Genomic DNA, 18,152 nt, shown 5'->3' on the forward strand with positions numbered 1-18,152 from the left:
TTGTAAAGTCTATGAATATAGCTTGCTACCAAAGCTAGTTAGCATTAGCTGGTAACTTCGAGACTTGAGCGTAGAATTCTAAGTGTTCACTTTTGGTTATAAAAAACCCCCCAAAAATGTCAGCATCAAAAATATTATCATAAGGATTTGTAATGTGTAGGTAATAGTCATTATGTCAATCTTTTATTAAGGCCCTCCAAGGTTTGGAGGCCTATCTCCCCCTACCACCACTTCCCCTGCCAGTGGCGGACCCCCTCAGACATCGGTGCGTTGGTGGTTCTTTGTGTCCGGGGATGGGCGTCCAGGTACACACCGGCTCACTCCTTGGCGGCCGCTTATCGGGGCCTGGAGCCTGGGGCTCGCTCGGGCCACTTCGGAGGTGGGGTGCCCCCGGCCTCTCGGCCTGGGGCTCGGTCACTCAGGCGCAGCTGGCTGCCGGCGGAGCTCACGGGCGCGTCACTGCAACTCCCCCTGGCTTCTGCTCCGCGGCTGCTGAGTGAGCCCTCATCTGGGACTCTCCTCAGCTCTTTCTGGGACAGTGGCGCGGCTGCCCCTCTGTTGGTCTTCCTTGGTCTCTTGTGTTCTGGGGGCCTCTGGATGTCTGGAGTTTTGATCTCCTCCACACCTGCTTCATGCCCTGGAGGACGGGGCTGTGGCCCCCCCACACCCTCTAGCAGATTATTACATGAAGGAACCTTTTAAAAAAACAAAAAACAAGCGCGTCCATGCTCACAGGTGTACACACGGGTGATCACACCCACAAACTACACCCTTTTTGGCTCATACCTCAAAGCACACTGTGTTCTGTTGATCTTATGTGCTGCACAATAATGTTTAACATTTAGTATTTACTGTCATATTCCCATATATCATTATGATGTTGTTTATTCTATTACTCTTGTTCTCTTCTGCTTGCTTTCTTTTTTCTTTCTCAGCAGGTGACCCAGGTGATTGATATATGCATTTTTTTTTCTCTGCCCGTTCTGTTGGTTTTTGTCTTTTGCCCTTCTCCCCCGTCCCTCTTCTCAGCTGTTTCTCTTTCCCTCTTTCTTTCTCCCCTTCTTTCCCCCAGTCAAGTCTGTCCCGTATTCAGTAAGTGAAAATAAAATAAACAATAAAAGGTGAATCAAATGGACCATTACGGCAAGGCTGGGATGGTCAGTTTGGTAAAGTAAATCCGTTGGGCATCTTTCTTTGCCTTTAGACAACAATTCTGAGGGCAAAAGAGCCAAACGGGACAGGCCAAAAAAAAAAAGAAAAAAGAAAAGCCTGGAAAAAATTCTTGAGAATGGGTGAATGAGGGAAGATGTATAAAGCCGCTTTCAGTGCTCAGTTAAAGTAGAAAAGTGCCATATAAGAACCAGTCCATTTACCAATCAGGTATGTGTCTCTGTGCACTGTACCTTGTAAAGTCTATGAATATAGCTTGCTACCAAAGCTAGTTAGCATTAGCTGGTAACTTCGAGACTTGAGCGTAGAATTCTAAGTGTTCACTTTTGGTTATGAAAAACCCCCCAAAAATGTCAGCATCAAAAATATTATCATAAGGATTTGTAATGTGTAGGTAATAGTCATTATGTCAATGTTTTATTTCCAGAAAGTGGGTTTATACACTATTCTGCATTTAATCATTTGTTATTATTAATCAGTGGCTCTCTTCCACATCATGTCTTTGTCCTGACTTCCTCCCATAACTCCCAACTTATTGTGGCAGATGGCCGTCCCTCCCGAGCCTGGTTCTGCTGGAGGTTTATTCCTGTTAAAAGGAAGTTTTTCCTTCCTACTGTCACGAAAGCAGTTGCTCATAGGGGGTCATATGATTGTTAGGGAAATTGTTTTTGTGATTTGACATGAACTGAATTGAACTGAACTAAAGTGAATATTAATTCTGCATAATATTTCTCTAAAAGGATGTAAACTGTATGGAGTACTGCACATGTAAATTTTTGCCTAATTCCTCATTAAGAATAATTTAGAATACTTTGTAACCTGACTGCTTGAAAAAAAAAATCACAATATCAAAAATGTCACTAGGGTTGCCATAGAAACTGAACACATGCTTGGTTAACCTTTTAGCTGTTTAAAATGCTGAGGGTAGCTTGGGTAGTGGCATGAAATGTACAGCTATGGTGAATCTGGGACCAAGGATGACTTGAGCTAACTGGCAGATGGTTGTGTTCCTGACTTACTGCTTGCACATAATGGAAAAATCTTAAATGGACTGGTTCTTACATATAGCTTTACTACTCTGAGCACTCAAAGCGCTTTACACAACTTGCCTCATTCACCACTGACACAAGCACTTTTTTCTGTCCTCGTTCTATGTAAGTGCTTTCTATCTAACATTCATAGTGTGTGACTCACAGCCATCAAAAAGGAAGTTGGGGTTAATATCTTGCCCAAGGATATTTGGCATGCAGACTAGAGAAGATGGGGATCACAAACCACCAACTTTCCGATTAGTAGGTGACCTGCTCTACCACCTGAACTAAAGCCACCACAGGACATACTCCAAAGTTGGCTGTCAACATGAATGCTTCAGGAGCAACATTATGTGACCTGTTCTAGGGTGGGGGGCGGGGGACCTGCGCCCAGGTCTGGATTTGTTCTTGCTATAAAAGTGACCAAATCTTTATGTGTGTGTGGAAAAACGCTCCCCTAAGTGATTTCCAGAAATTAGTACTCAGACCCCAGGGTGTCTGCACACCAAATCACCTGCAGCAGAAGACACAAAAACACACACAGTCTGCCCAGATCCTGACAGCCAGATGCCATCATTTGATTTCAGCACATAAAGATGTAGCTTTGCTTTTTTTTAAGATTTAAAATTAAACTTTTCTTTTAGTTTGTGGATATCAGCTGTGTCACTGATAGCACACAAACTGAGATATCAAGTAGAAACAGGAAACAATATTACAGGCAGTTCGTGAACATTGGCCCAAAATACTCTTATAATTTTCAGTCCTCTCAGAAATTCAGCTTGAGTTAATGTTGCATTAAATCTGCCATTAATTATGTGTGAGGAAGCGGACACTTTTTAAACCTCGAGAGATGCGGTGGAATGTCTAACTTCACCCAAGCTTTTCCATCAGTGACTCTATGAAGTCTGGGTACTTGCGCATATAGGCACAAACAACATTAGGGACCCATTTCCTGACCCGGAGGCGCAGGGAAACAGCCCACCAAGGAAAACCCCAATGTGCATGTAGCGTACAAGTATACCTACCCCTGCCTGCCCCCTCTCACCTAGGGCAAATCCTGAGTTTAACAGAGTCCAACACCTCTCCAGGAAACTGGTTGCAGACTGTGTACTGTGGTGAGCCTGACTATAGCTAGTTGGTTAAGGCACCAGGTGATCCTGTCTCAGGCAGGGAGACGTGGATTCCTTAAATTTTTCCACTATTATTTTTTTTCCCTGTCAGAATCGCTCTTTGTCCTCTCTCACCCAGGAACAATTTTAGTGTTCTGTAAGCAATAATATATGATCTTAAAGCAGTATACCTACACTGTACATGCTGACCTTGTATCAAACTTCCACATAGACTAAACCTGTGTTCTGTTTATATTTATTCTTTACTGTCAAACTATTAAACACCACTGAGCGTGCAGCTGAGAGAATAAAAACTAAAACTGTCCTTTAAACATTAATTTAATGAAATCTTTGATTAAAATCTATCAGATGTCTGAATGATAGCATTGTCACATTGATAAGGCAGTTAACTTAGTCTGTATTTTTGTTGGCTTTCTTTCCAGGCTTCAGATAGACTAAACTTGATTAATATAGTAGCTGTTTTCCAGTCTTACTGACCAAACCCCTTAAAGTGCAAACTTTTAATGCTATGTTACTCTACAGTGCTTTTCTCTTTACCTCTCACACTCAGCTGCTTGGTCTCTGGCAGTTACCTTGCTGGTCGTATTACTTGTTTAACCTCTTCAGATTTTTCCCCATAGTATAGTTTCATCTTCCTTTGTAAAATCAGTCACTCTAATGCCAGTACATTTATTCATAATTGTGATTAGTCATTTCTGCTAACGTCACCCATTTTATGTGAATGTACAAGGGAAACCCTGGGGAAACTTAGTGAGTTGATAGCTAGCTTCATGTGACCGCTTGCCACTGTTAGGGTAAGTGAATCCAGATTGACTAATGATACCATGGGTATGCTGAACCAACTTTGTGGTACAGGCCTCAAGTAACATGTCAGTAATTGTGAGAAGAATCACTAAAACTAATAAATTCAGTGTGTAAACTCTTCTTGTTTTTTCTTGTAGACCTTCTATTGGGTCTGTTTGGCTGAGCTGCTGTCATTTCAGCTTCACTTTGCTGTTGATAGGCATACGCAAGCATATCTACAGGTTACAGAAACTAAACAGTAGTGCTTAAATACCAGCCATGTCTTGCCTTTGTTTTGGATTCCCAGTGAGACAAAGACAGTGATATTTTTGATGAAGAATATGTAGAGCATGTAATTCTACATATGCCATGTAAATCTGCATGATGAAGTGACTACTCTTGTCTGGTGGGGTCAGAAGAATTCTTGGATTAAAAAATGGCCTAACTGGCCAAAAAGAAGTCAGCAAGACCCTGAGGTAAAAAATCCTTAGCATTTTACTCTCAGCTTTCCATCTGTAGTAAGGTGATGAAAAGCCAAGCTGTTCGCTACTTCAGAGCTGCCACACTGCTTTGACTCCTCATGGGTCATGTCATCCCTCAGAGGGGGTGGCGGACGTTGGCGCTCTGACATGGAGATAGGCAGCCACGGCTGATGGAGCTAACAAGGCAGTCGGCTCGTTAGCTGCTAATTGAGCTGTTAGTGCCAAGACTGGAGTGTGCCATCTGTTTGTCACAGAGGAACATCTTGTCGCTTAACGCCTGCCGACAAGACCCTCTCTCTCTCCTTCCGTGGTGCGATATTAATAGCTCAAGTCCACAGACGGAAAGAAAAATGAAGAAATTGAAGAAGTGACAAACAAACTGAGAGTTTGGGTGGGTGGGTTGGGGGTGAGGGGGCTCTGTCAGGTCCAGTTAAACCTGACAAGAAACAGCATGTCACTTAGACTCTAAATAAAAAAACTGGAAGTAGTTTTCATTTCAAATCCTTAAATGATCTTTCAAGCAGATTTTTTTTAAGTCAACATAAATAATTTCTTGCATCTTCTTTTGGAAAGATGTAAAAAAAAAACAAAAAAACCTCTTTTTTGTGGTTTATGAATTGAATGGTGTTCATAGTGAATTTTCAAATTCAACCAATACTTTTAGGAGGCTCACTGTGAGTAGTAGTGGAGTAGAAGTTGCCCATTCTCACATCTAGCACCTAGCAGGAGAGGTTACCTCATATTCATTCTCACTACTCTAATTCCATACCAGGTATAAGATAAAAACATGTAGAAGCTGTTGGTGTAGTATATCCAAACTGCTGACCCTTAAGCATCCTTCATGCTACTTAGCTGCAGCTGTTGCATGGTGACATAAACAGGAAAAATATAGAACTGAAATGAATAGATCAGACAAATTGGATCAGCGCTTCCCTCCTGAAAGTACTCTGTTTGGCCTTGTTGAAGGTACTGCCTAGTGGGTTCAACCTTAGAGACCAAGCACCCACTTACACACTGTGTATTCTTTGAACTCTTTTCCAGAGACTTGACAAATAAATGGCTGCGTGTGGTGGCCAAACGTTCTGGAGCGGTTGAAGTTTGTGTACTACCATACATACCTTTTTGACTGTGTTATCTTTGAATATAACAAGTTTCAGTATAAAATGTCTTTGGAAATAGGGCTGGGCCATATTATACCGTTCACGGTAATACCAGTATAATGTTAGGCAACGATAGGAAAATAAAATATCGCGATAGAATATGAGTAAAACGCGCATGCGCAGTGCCTTTGTTTTCATACGCACATGGCCGATTGTTGAGTGAAACAGATTAACCAGAATTGGTTTGTGAAAATGGTGCAACTTCAGTGATGTGGAACTGGTTTGGTGTTTGTCCGTCAGATACACAACAAAGCACATTTTTTTGCAGAACATAGAATAGAATAGAATAGAATTGCCTTTATTGTCATTGTACAGAGTACAACGAAATTGGAGTGCCACTCCCTTGGTGCAAGATTCAATAATAAATATAATGTAAAATATAAAAAGTACAATAAAACAATCACAAGTATTCAAACAATAGTAAGTAAGATATATACAGCATAGCAGCATTAATATAATGACAGTATGAATAGCAGCATGATATAATGGCAGTGACGGTATGGTATAGCTAAGCAGGTTCAATTGTTTTTGTGCTTATTTACTACGGTGATAGCTCTGGGAAAGAAGCTATCCCTGAATCTGTTTGTCCTGGTTTTATGTGACCTGTACCGTCGGCCTGACAGTAATAGTTCAAACTGTTGATTGCTGGGGTGAGAGTGGTCTTTGATGATATTGCCAGCTCTGCTGAGGTACCGAGAGTTTGCAATGACCTCCAGGCTGGCCAGAGAGCAGCCAGTGATCTTCTGGGCTGTGTTGATGACCCTCTGCAGTACTTTCCTGTCCGCAGCTGAGCACCCTGCATACCATGTTGTTATGCCGTACGTTAGGATGCTCTCTATGGTGGCTCTGTAAAATGTCACCAGCAGCCTCTCCTCCAGGTTGTTCCTCCTGAGCACTCTCAGAAAGTGGAGATGTTGCTGGGCCTTTTTTACCACTGCCGTGGTATTTGCAGTCCAGGAGAGGTCATCAGAGATCTGCACGCCCAGAAACCTCATGGAGCGTACCCTCTCCACACAGTTCCCGTGAATGTAAAGTGGGGCCGGGTCTGCTCTGCCCTTCCTGAAGTCCAAGATAAGTTCTTTAGTTTTCATGGTGTTCAGTTGGAGGTTGTTAACTGAACACCACTCAGTCAGTCTGTTAACCTCATCTCTGTAGTCCGACTCATCCCCCCTTGAGATGGTGTTTGAGAGATGGGTAGGGGAGCAGTCATGCAAGCGGCCGTTGTTATTGTCGTATTTGTCGGACTAAGATGCTCTTAAATCTGGGAGTAATCTGGGTAACTCCGTATGCTTCAGGTCAAACAAACACTGCAGCATCACTGAGAGTTAAAAACTGTCTAAATTATTTCATCTTTAATAAAACGATCAGCATTGCTGCTTTAGCAGGTGTAACTATGAAGTTTAACTTCCAGGCATCTATGAAAACAAAAGTTATTACATTTAACGGAGTTAGAAGTTAGCAGGAAGCTAGCGGGAGTTAGCTCGCTAGTTTTGCTAGTTACCTAAGCATGATATTGCATGTTCTGACTGAGAGATTTCTGAAAAAAATCAAACGTACAGCTCTGCTATCACTTCCAACATAAATGAAGAGAGGAAACTAAATAGCAGTGACGTTTATAGGGTTACTGAAGTTGGGCTAGCTGGTATATAATGATGTGCTACGTGATCGCTAGCGACACAGCTATGTTAGCATAACATACACAGTGAAGCTGGAGGACGAACACTAACACTTTTCCACTTATAAAAGTTAACGTTAAGGTTCCTGATAGTTAGAGACAAATGCAATCGCATGGCAGGATGCTGTAAACGGACCAAACTTCAGTCAGGAGAACAACTGAGATAATCCATCCACAATACGAGGTTAGTCATTAATATACTGCAACAACATGGGAATAGAGCAGCTGCCAGAGAATTCAACATTAATGAATCAATGGTACAGAAGTGGAGGAAGCAAGAAGAATGAGTTTAATAAAGTTTGATTTATCTGACTGCTTTGTTTCACTTAATGTGCCTTATAATCCTGTGCACCTTATGGTCCGAAAAATACGTACTGCACACTGCAGTTTAATGTTGCAAAGCACCTCTTTTTAACTTCAGTGGATATTATACATGATTATGCTCAGGATATGTCAGCCCATTTCTACTGGAAATGCCTTTTGGTTAAACTTTCAGCAAGGAATTTGCATTTGCACTGTTAAATTTTTATATAGCTTTAATACACATAAAAACCAGCTTCTTGTTTAAGTGAAAATAAATGGAAGGTTGTCTTTTTGCGCTAGTAATGTTGTGGAGTTGTATTTTGTCTCGCATCAATTATATATCGTTATATTATTATATATATATATCGTTATCGCAAATTTTCAAATATATATCGTGATAAATATTTATGGCCATATCGCCCTGCTCTATTTGGAAAGACCATTCATGTGTCTGGGGGTGGGCGTCCGGGTGCACACCGGCTCACTCCTTGGCGGCCGCTTGTCGGGGCCTGGGGCCTGGGGCTCGCTCGGGCCCCTTTGGAGGTGGGGTGCCCCCGGCCTCTCGGCCTAGGGCTCGGTCACTCAGGCGCAGCTGGGGGCCGGCGGAGCTCACGGGCGCGTCACTGCAACTCCCCCTGACTTCTGCTCCGCGGCTGCTGGGCGAGCCCTCATCTGGGACTCTCCTCAGCTCTTACTGGGACAGTGGCGCGGCTGCCCCTCTGTTGGTCTTCCATGGTCTCTTGTGTTCTGGGGGCCTCTGGATGTCTGGAGTTTTGATCTCCTCCATACCCGCTTCACACCCTGGAGGACGGGGCTGTGGCCCCCCCCACACTCCCTAGCAGATCATTACATGGAGAAACCTTTGGAATGCAAGCATGCTGATCCACACAGGTATGCACACATGGGTATTCACAGACGCGGACTAAAGCTTTCTTGGCTGCTGCCTCAAAGCACACTGTGCGCTGTCTATCTTGCGTGCTGCACAATATCGTTTATTACTTAGTAAATACTGATATCTATGACTAGCTAGTTTATTGTGATGGTGCTTTGTTTTCTCTATTATTATGTTGCTCTTTGTTGTTTGCTGTCTCCTCTGTTTGTTTTTGTTTGTTTGTTTTTTTTTTGTTTTTTTTCTCCGTACAGGTGACCCAGGAGTTTTTTTTTTTTTTTTTCTCTCTCTTCCCCCCCCTTCTCACCGTCTCTTCTCCCCTTTGGTTTTCTTTCTTTCTCTCCCCCTCTCTCTCTCATTCATTCCCCCTGTCCTATTTATTAAAAAAAAAAAAAAAAAAAAAAAAATGACAAAGGACGAACTGAAGCTCTGCCATCACGTAATGTCGCATACTGCTGTTTCTGATGTCATTTAAAAAAGAAAAGAAAAAAAGAAAAAAAAAGAAAAAAGGAAAGACCATTCATTTCTGCCTTTTCTCATTTTACTTGATTTTTCTTTCAATATCAGTCACGTCTTAACACTGAATGTCAGCATAAATCTTTGCCTCTTTCGGCTTAATCACAACAATATGCAAATACGCAAACTCTACACAGACTGGAACCTTTTTTTTTTAAATGAACAAATGAACATTGAAAAAAGTATTCTTCCCAAGTGAGTTACAGAATCATCAAGGCACGAATGCTATTTATTCTTAATTCACAAAAGATTCAGTGTATTTCAACCAGTGATCTCTCGCCTAGTTTTTCAAAGAGTCTTTGAAATCAAAGTATAAAGTCATGACATTTCTGTAACATTTTGTATCCTAAAGTGGCTGAGCTGGAAGAAAAACTATTTCACAGAAGCACAATCAAACAAAAGAACAACCTTCACTTTACAATTTCATGTATTTGAATTTTAGACAATATCACTTTATTTTATTAAAAGAAACATTTGATCTACCCACTGTCATTTTGCTATACAAACGGACTCTTTTGACTTTCAAATGACAGGTAATCCAGTACAGACGCAACCTGTGTTGAAGGTGAAACTGTTTCTCTCCTGGTTGTCTTCTCTCCTGAGTTGCTTGTTGCCTGGTGAAGAGCTGTGTGTGTGTGTGTGTGTGTGTGTGTGTGTGTGTGTGTGTGTGTGTGTGTGTGTGTGTGTGTGTGTGTTTTGGGGGGGGGACTGTCAGCTCACTAGAGGCGCTAATTTGTTAATGTTCCTTCTGTTAGGAATCCTAATTACTGTTGTAAGCTTCATGCCTAATTTAGTGATTATGTGCGAGATGACTGAGCTAATGAACATCTCAAGATGTTCCAGTTGTTCCACACCTTTTTCCTGCTTTTTATCTTTTTAAATTCTAGCAGAGAATTAATAATAGAAGAGTTAACCTTTGGACTGGTTCTTAATTGTAGTAGTTTTGAGTTTGTAGTGCCTAATTGTGGCATTTTGTTTTGCATCTCCCACAGTTACAGGAATTTGTGAAGAGGATGTTCAGCCATGTCTAAACTTTGGAACAAACTGTGTTTTCTCTCAAGTCCTAGGTTTATCTTTCTTAAAACAATAAAATCATTCACATAAATTATCTTTTATTAGTCATGCATTTTGGCTATAAGGATCCCAACACTCATATGTTTGATAAACAAAGAATATTTACAAAAATGTAACATCAATTTATTGTTTTACGATTGAAAAGCACTGAAATGATAATAAAGTCTATAGATTAATTTAAAAAGTTTTATAAAGGGAGGTGCAAGGAGGAAAAATAAAACTAATGCATTGTTCTATGCTGATAGTAAGGCATGGACAGGTTTGTGAAAAACTGCAGGTAAACCTGAAGTAGCAGAGGCATCAGATGAGTCCTCATCAGACACCACAACTGCCCCCCCCGTCTTGATTTTGAAAATCGTTTCAATATAATTTTAAACTATACTTTAAACTTTATCTAGCGGATGTTAAGTTTGATAAGATGAGTGGCTTGAAAGAAATGTTTAATCTGTGGAAGTTCTCCAAAAAAGAAGGCAAAATTAGTCTAAATAACCCGTACACGTCACTAAGGTCTGACGCTTTATTAGCCAATCTTTGTTGGTTTGTTTTAACTTATCTGTCTGGTGTGCATGTATTTTATCTTTAGGGCTGGTTCAGTCCTGGTCAGGTGTTTGTCCTGGATGAGTACTGTGCTCGGTATGGTGTTCGAGGCTGCCACCGCCATCTGAGCTACCTGAAGGAGCTGATGGATTATTCGGAGAACAATGCTCTCGTCGACCCAATGCTGCTACACTACAGCTATGCCTTCTGCGCCTCCCACGTCCACGGAAACAGGTAGTTAGGAATCATTAGAGTAACTGCACTCCACAGGCATGGAGATCTTTGTCTCATTTCTACAGAATGAAAAGGTCTAAATAAGAGCATAGATGGTAACAAATGTTGATCACTTAACATCCACTCGCTTGGTGGCAAATCACTTAGTGCTATTGTTAGGGCTAGGTTTTATTTTATCCACATGGTAAATAAGCATAGTTTAGGAAACTAGAAGATGTTAACTTTAAAATCAAATCTCTAACATACATTTTAGCTTACAGTTCTTCAAGATTTCCATTTGGGAATTTCAGATATGTCAAATATTTATATGGAATAGATAATTCCATGTAAAGTAGTCTGGTGCTTGCTAAGATGTTAGGTTTTGGGACTGCAGGGATTAAAGTATACCAATGCCAGCACTGTGTGTGGGTAGCAAACTCGAGCTGCACATCCACCCCTAACACCCTTTGTGAACTTTTGTGTGTGTGTTTTATGATATCACAGTGTTTATCTTTGCTCCTGATGAACCAGAGTCACAATTCCTTATGGTTGTTAGAGAGCTTCAGTAGTTGAATATAAACAAAAATCCTTTTTTTTTCTCTTAATTGTTTGCTAAAATCACAGACGCTGCTGTTTTTTCCTCTACGTATTGTTAAAGGCACCTCAGTTTTGGTCATTTTTATTCATGTTTCTGTATTTATCCCTTATTCTTTTATATTGGCTTTATTTCTGCTTCTTTTACTTTTTAATTTCCTAATTATAAAAATTGTATTCCCGTTTAATTATACCTTTCTATATTAGCTTTTGTAAGGCACTTTGTGACTCTTATCTCTGAAAAACTATATAAATATATATTTCACGACTTCTTAAAGCAGTCGTACTCTTTTGCTTTGCACTAATCTTTCTTCTTGTTCTTTCACATAGTCCTTTTAGGGTTCACCACAGTGGATCAGCTGCCTCCATCTCACCCTAGCATTCAGTTCAGTCCTACTTAATTGCATTCATAAATATTCTCAGTGGTTTTCCACTTTTCATTCTCTTCATAGCTGCCCTTACTTTCACCTTACTTACCCTCTTCGTCCTGTTTTTTTCTCCATCAATCCTGCTCTCTCTCTTATTCTCTTCATTCATCTCCCCCATCAAAGTACTCCTTCCATCTTCTCAGCACAGTCTCTTCTCTTGTTAGTACAGTTCCATCTTTACTCCTTTCTTTATGTTCAACCTTATGCTCAACTCAATAAACAGCTTGTCTACTTTCTTCATCTCTTCGACTATCCCACTTTAGCTTTGCTTTGTCTTCTATCCTCCGTCCACAGCATACACTACATATCTTCTTGGCAGTTTCCCTCACTACCACAGCCATTTCTGTTCTTTTCGCAAAATTCATCTGCCTCCACATTCCTCACCTTAACACCATACCAACCCAAGACCTAATCATCACCTGTGTTCGCTTCACCTACATGTCCACTGAAGTCTGTCCAATCATCACTCTTTCCACCAGGAATACTTTCTGCCACTAATCCCACTTGTGGGGCTAATGCGCTGACAACAGTCAACATCACACCTTCAGCTTTACTTCCAGAACACTCTTTATATACTTTTCCTTGTTTCATTTTTGTATAGTAGCTCCACCTCAGTTGTGATTTAACAGTTCTTGTTAACAGCTAGTTTTTCTCTCCTTTATGAATGATAATTTATTCTGAAGGGTCGGCCATTAACCTATTTCTTCTCACAATTTAATTCCAAACTAAAAGTTATTTTCTCATGTCTTATCGTTTTATCGTTTTATTGTTTTAGTGGCTTTTTTCATTTTTATGGCAAATTGAAAACATGTTTGCAGCTTATGTCTCTATTTTAGTGGCTTAAATGACACTATGACTGTGTTTTATTTTTTTAAGTAATGAAAAACAACAAAGCAATTTTGTAAGGTTTGATTTTCCTGCTTTGCAGCCTTTGTGAAGAAACTATAAAACAGTATTATAACTTACAGGATTAAACAGTAGTGTTCAGTTATATGTTAATGCCTTTATAATAACCTTTTAGTCTTAAGAGATGTGAGCAAATATTGCACGTTTTTCACAATTTACAACAATAACAGTGCAAACATCTTCCTGATATGCAGTGTCAGGAAGCGGTACCTTGTCTGCTATGACAGAATCAAATTGGATCCATCTAAATTTGGTGAACATTGTGGGGCTAATGGTTGCATCTTTGGAATAAAGCGGTTTCCTGCATCAAAAAAGCAAAGAAGCAAGTGTCTAAGCTACAGCATCTCTAATCCTCCCAGTTGTAGCTAAGTTCCTCGTGGAAGTGTTTATTTACAGGCCCTGTCCCTTATGATAATGGGAGCCAAAGTGTCACTACACTACACAAATTTTGTAAAATACAACATAATCAATTGTGTCTGACCTTTAAATCAATAACTTGTGCTGTGTGTTTGATAAAACAGTCAAACTTTAGCCGGCTTCAAAAGGAACTCTGAGATGACTTGTTTGAAGGTTTGCGTAAGTTTGATGAGATGGATTTGAATCAGGATCGAGTTTAAAGGAGCATTATCAGAGCCAGCGGGAGTCACCTGTCAGTTGAGATCTCTTCTGCTCAGAGCCATCTACACCGCAGCAACACAGGATGTGACAGCAGCTTTTACCTCCCCCAACCCTTTAAACAACAATCCTCTCCATCTACACAGACGTAAATAGGAGAGGAGGTAGGTGACAAACAGAATCACATGCCACTCGGCCTCATCTCCTTTCTACAAATGTAAGGTGAAGTGGCATCTACACCCAGTGCTCTGCCATGCCGCTCAGCAAGCTCGACTCATGACAACTCTTGTCAACTGACATCATCACTAAAGAGCCAGAGGGTTAGTTGGATCCCGCAGGCAGATGTAGTACTTATTGTTTTCACTTGAGCCAAACTGAAAGCAAACACACAAACTTAAGTCTACAGGGATACATCTCCCCATCACCATCCCCAACCCCAGAGAAGCATTGACAGCAGCCTCGCCTCCATTGCACTTGCTTCATTTAGCAGCAACAATACATCTAAGCCCCGACAAGCTGTCACTCAACACTCTGCCTTGAGTGCTACCAAACCAAACACCGCTTTGTGTTGTGTTTCTCTCAGCTCGGCACATTTTGAGTTTGGCTTCTTGCCAACCTGTGCCCCGTCTGATTTGTTTTCAGCTGTAATTTCATTCAGAGGGTTTGAGTGACATTTGCTGGGAAAATTCAGTTTCTCGTATCATTTGAAAGCTCTTGATGAGCTCTTTGTGAGTATCAGAGAAAATATGTCAGCTTCCAACTCACTGAATTGATTTTAGTAACCACTAAAGACCCCATTTAAAAGAGATTTTTCTGTGCCTTTGTGCTTGCTTTTTTATTTGTTGTAAAGTTTTCATGGAAATGTTACAGAAAGTGCACACAGACAACAAATCTGCTGGCATGGTGCATTCACATTCAACCTTATTGATTGGAAAAAAATCAGTTATTTTGTCTGAGTTGTTTTGAATTAGGCAATGTTTTGACAGTTATGGGAACACTTGACTGGCTTCATACTGCCAAACAGACTTTGGTATCAAACTGCTTTAGTCAAGGACGTTAAAAGTGATATTCATGTAAATGAAAAATAGGAAATATTATTATATTAATTACGCATAAAATTGCAACAAACTCTGAAATATTAAAGTCAGTTTTCGTATTGTTTAGGTTTTAAAGTAAAGCTTTAAAACCTAAACAATGGGGCCTGTTTCACTATTGTCACATATGTAACATAACTTGTGAAATGTTATTCCTTGATAGCTTTGTTTAGACTGTTTAGACTGCATTTGGAATTTTACAGCTTATGTTGCCTCGATGTGGCTTAATCGATCTTCAAATGCGCCCTTCAAAAAATGTCAGGCTGGACATTAAAGAACCAGGAAGTGCAGAGGATTAGTAAGGAGGAAATGAGGACGACAATCAAGAGGATGTAGAGTGGAAAGACACTTGGTTCAGGTTTGGAGGTATGGAAATGTTTAGGAGAAAGGCCGGTGGACTTTTTAACCAGATTGTTTTATACAGTCCTAAAAGTGAGAAGAACACATATGTGTGAATGAGAAGGTGTAGTAAAGATGTAAGTAGAGGTAGTGAAGGTGGACAAGTTTAAGTATCTGGGGTCAATTATCCAAAGCAATGGACAGTGCACAAGAGAGGCGAAGAAGAGAGTGTAGGCAGTGGTTGAAGGCATATATTAGAGGTGATCTTTGACAGAAGGATAGCAGTGAAAGGGAAGGTTGATAAAATAATAGTGAAACATGCCATGATTTATGATTTGGAGACGGTGGCACTAACAAAAAGACGAGAGGCTGACTTGGAAATAGCAGAGCTGAAGATGTTGAAGATTTTTAATGGAAGCAACCAGAATGGAAAGAATTGGTTGACTGAATAGTTGTTAACTTGTGCCTGACCGATCCAGTAACAAAATCTTATTCTTGATGAGCTGCATGTTTGATCTGGCAAAGATTTTACACCAGATGGCCTTCCTGATGCAACCTACCCCGTTTATGTGTACCGCTGTGGCTCAGGACACAGATATCATTAAGAACAGCAACTTGAACTTTACACACAGAGATTTATAGTTTTCCTTTTCCATGAGGTTCTCTGCTGGAAGTAGTACTAAAGGTCTGATGACCTCTGATTTCCTTTTTTCTGAATTCAGACAAAACTTGTTTCTAAAAGTCTTAGAAACATGGTTTCTAAGCAGGTACCTACTCTGAATGGCATTGCCTTGGCCTCTGTATATAATGACATTGTGAGGAATCTTGAAGTCATTTGTAACCAGGATATACCCTTCAGTGTGCTCGTTAACTGACTGTGATTGAATCCTTTCTGTCATCTGCACAATGCTGCTAAAATTAAAATGTTTTCTTCCATTTTTTCCTCTTAAATTAGAAACATCCTGTGTATGATGCTGAAAAATTAGTTTGATTTAAATAATTTTATGCTTTACTATGTAATCAGAAGCACACATGGATCAACTCACATGCAGCCTGTTTTTTCAGTTGATCCTGTTTTTTTCTCTTTACTTTTACTTTTCTTGCTTTTTTTCTTAGTTTTTTACTTAGTATTTTAGAGAGTTTGTTTTAATATCTTTCTTTTCAAAAATGTGGATCGAGCTCGTTTTGGTTCTCCTTGTTACCGTGGAACTGTTACTTTCATTGAGGAATGGGACCGTGGCGCAGCAGCTACACACCGCACACTTTGTTTACTCCAGAGATCAGCTGATCACCCTGATGCCAGCCAGCTAACCAGCCAGAACCATGGATATACCGGCTGAAATCTGGAGAAAAATACACCATGGATGCAGAGGTGGAGGACAGAAGAAGAGAAGGAGGGAGACGGCGAGATAGCAGAGGCCTAAACAGAGAAAGAGGTACAAAACATGTCTGTCATCAGGATATGCCTGATCACAACACATCTGCAGAAGGTCTGGAGCAGCTGTTCAGGCCGACAGGGACAGTGCAGCCAGTGGTGAGCAGAAAGGAGGGCTTGCCGTTCTTGTTAATAACTAGTGGTATAACCCTGCTCACATAACAATGAAAGAGCAGATTTGTTGCCCGGACACTGAACGGTGCACTGTTGGGATTTACTCATGTAATCTTGTTGGCGGTTTATGCTCCTCCTTCTGCTAACCCCACAGCTGCATGTGACATTACCCACTCCGCCATAGCCCGGTTACAGACTAAGCACCCGAGTGCCTTTATTGCTATCTCAGGTGACTTCAACCATGTCACCTTGGACACTACACTGCCAACTGCGTGTGTGTGTGTGTGTGTGTGTGTGTGTGTGTGTGTGTGTGTGTGTGTGTGTGTGTGTGTGTGTATACACTACCGGTCACACTCATGGCATTCTTTCTACAATGTACATTAAATATTCTTCAGAAAGTTCTTCCCATATCTCTTACATAAGTTCATATAAATGTGTGGCACTTGTAGGTTGCTTTGCTTTCACTGTTCTGTCCAGTTCACCCCAAACCAGCTCGATGGGTTTAAGTCTGGAGACTGTGCTGGCCACTTCATGTTTTCAAGCTCACCATCTCGTTCTTTTTTCCTGAGATAGTTCTGGCATAGCATGTACTTATGCTTTGGGTTGTTATCTTGCTGTAGAATGAACCCCTGACCAACTAGGCACATATCAGAGGGTATTGCAATGCTGTGGTAGCCATTTTGGTTCAGGGAGCCTCCCACTCTGTACAAGTCAGTGACCCTGGATCCAGCAAAACAGCCCCAGACTGTCACACTTCCTCCTCTATGTTTGAGTTGATGCCACACACTGTGGAACCATCCTCTCGCCTACTTAGCGGCATACAAAGATCCTGCGTGATGAACCAAAGATTTTAGATTTTGATTAATCAGTCTGTAATACCTTCTTCCAGACTTCAGTAGTCCAATGATGGTGTTTCATGGCCCAGCAAAGCCTCTTTGCCTTATTCTGACATCTTAGCAATGCCTTTATTGCTGCAACTCATCCTGTCAAATCTGCAGCTCAAAGTCTTGTCTTTGAAACTCAGACTTGCTTACTACCACCACTATTAAGCTGTGCTTGAAGCTGTTGTCCTGTGAGCTGCTTATCACACAGAAACTTGTCCTCTGGTTCAGTGGTGGCTTTGGGTCTGCCAGACCTTTTCCTGTCAGTTTGCCCCAGTTTCTGTGTGCTTTAAAAAAAAAAAAAATTATTTTTTATTTTTTTATTATAAATTTTATTTTCAGTCACAGCAGCATGTTAATAACAAAACATTGAACATACAGTAGTTTGCTGCTCAGTATTTACAATATCCCAAAAAATAACAGAAATGGAGAAGGAAAACAAACAAACCAAAGAAACCCCTGCAAAACAACAAAAAAACCCCCAACAACAAACAAATATAAAAATAAAATGTATGAGGGACATTCAGTGTACAGTTAACTATGATAGTGATATAGAGATATGGCATCTGGTGATGACAAGGTGGTCATTTTAAATGTTTCCATGTACATCAGGAATGGCTGCCATGCCTTAAGAAATTTGGTGGTTGAACCTGCCAATGTATATCTCATCTTTTCTAAATGTAAAAACCTCATGAGCTCTGCAAGCCACTGTTCATGTGTGGGAGGAGCTTCCTGCTTCCATCTTAAAAGTATAAGGCGCCTTGCGATAAGTGAAGCAAAGGC

The 18,152-nt window shown here is 40.7% G+C and overlaps 1 protein-coding gene across 1 annotated transcript in view; it reads left to right on the forward strand.

The window, feature by feature from the left end:
• Nucleotides 1-18,152, forward strand: part of cadps2 (Ca++-dependent secretion activator 2) — a 201,793-nt gene that overhangs the window by 95,798 nt on the left and 87,843 nt on the right. Inside the window, exon 13 of the mRNA XM_080875386.1 lies at nucleotides 10,797-10,984. Within this exon, the coding sequence (XP_080731512.1) occupies nucleotides 10,797-10,984 (188 nt within the window). The remainder of the gene's footprint in view (nucleotides 1-10,796; nucleotides 10,985-18,152) is intronic.

The sequence above is a fragment of the Rhamphochromis sp. 'chilingali' genome, assembly GCF_963969265.1.
Source record: "Rhamphochromis sp. 'chilingali' genome assembly, chromosome: 2".
Classification (NCBI taxonomy): Eukaryota; Metazoa; Chordata; class Actinopteri; order Cichliformes; family Cichlidae; genus Rhamphochromis; species Rhamphochromis sp. 'chilingali'.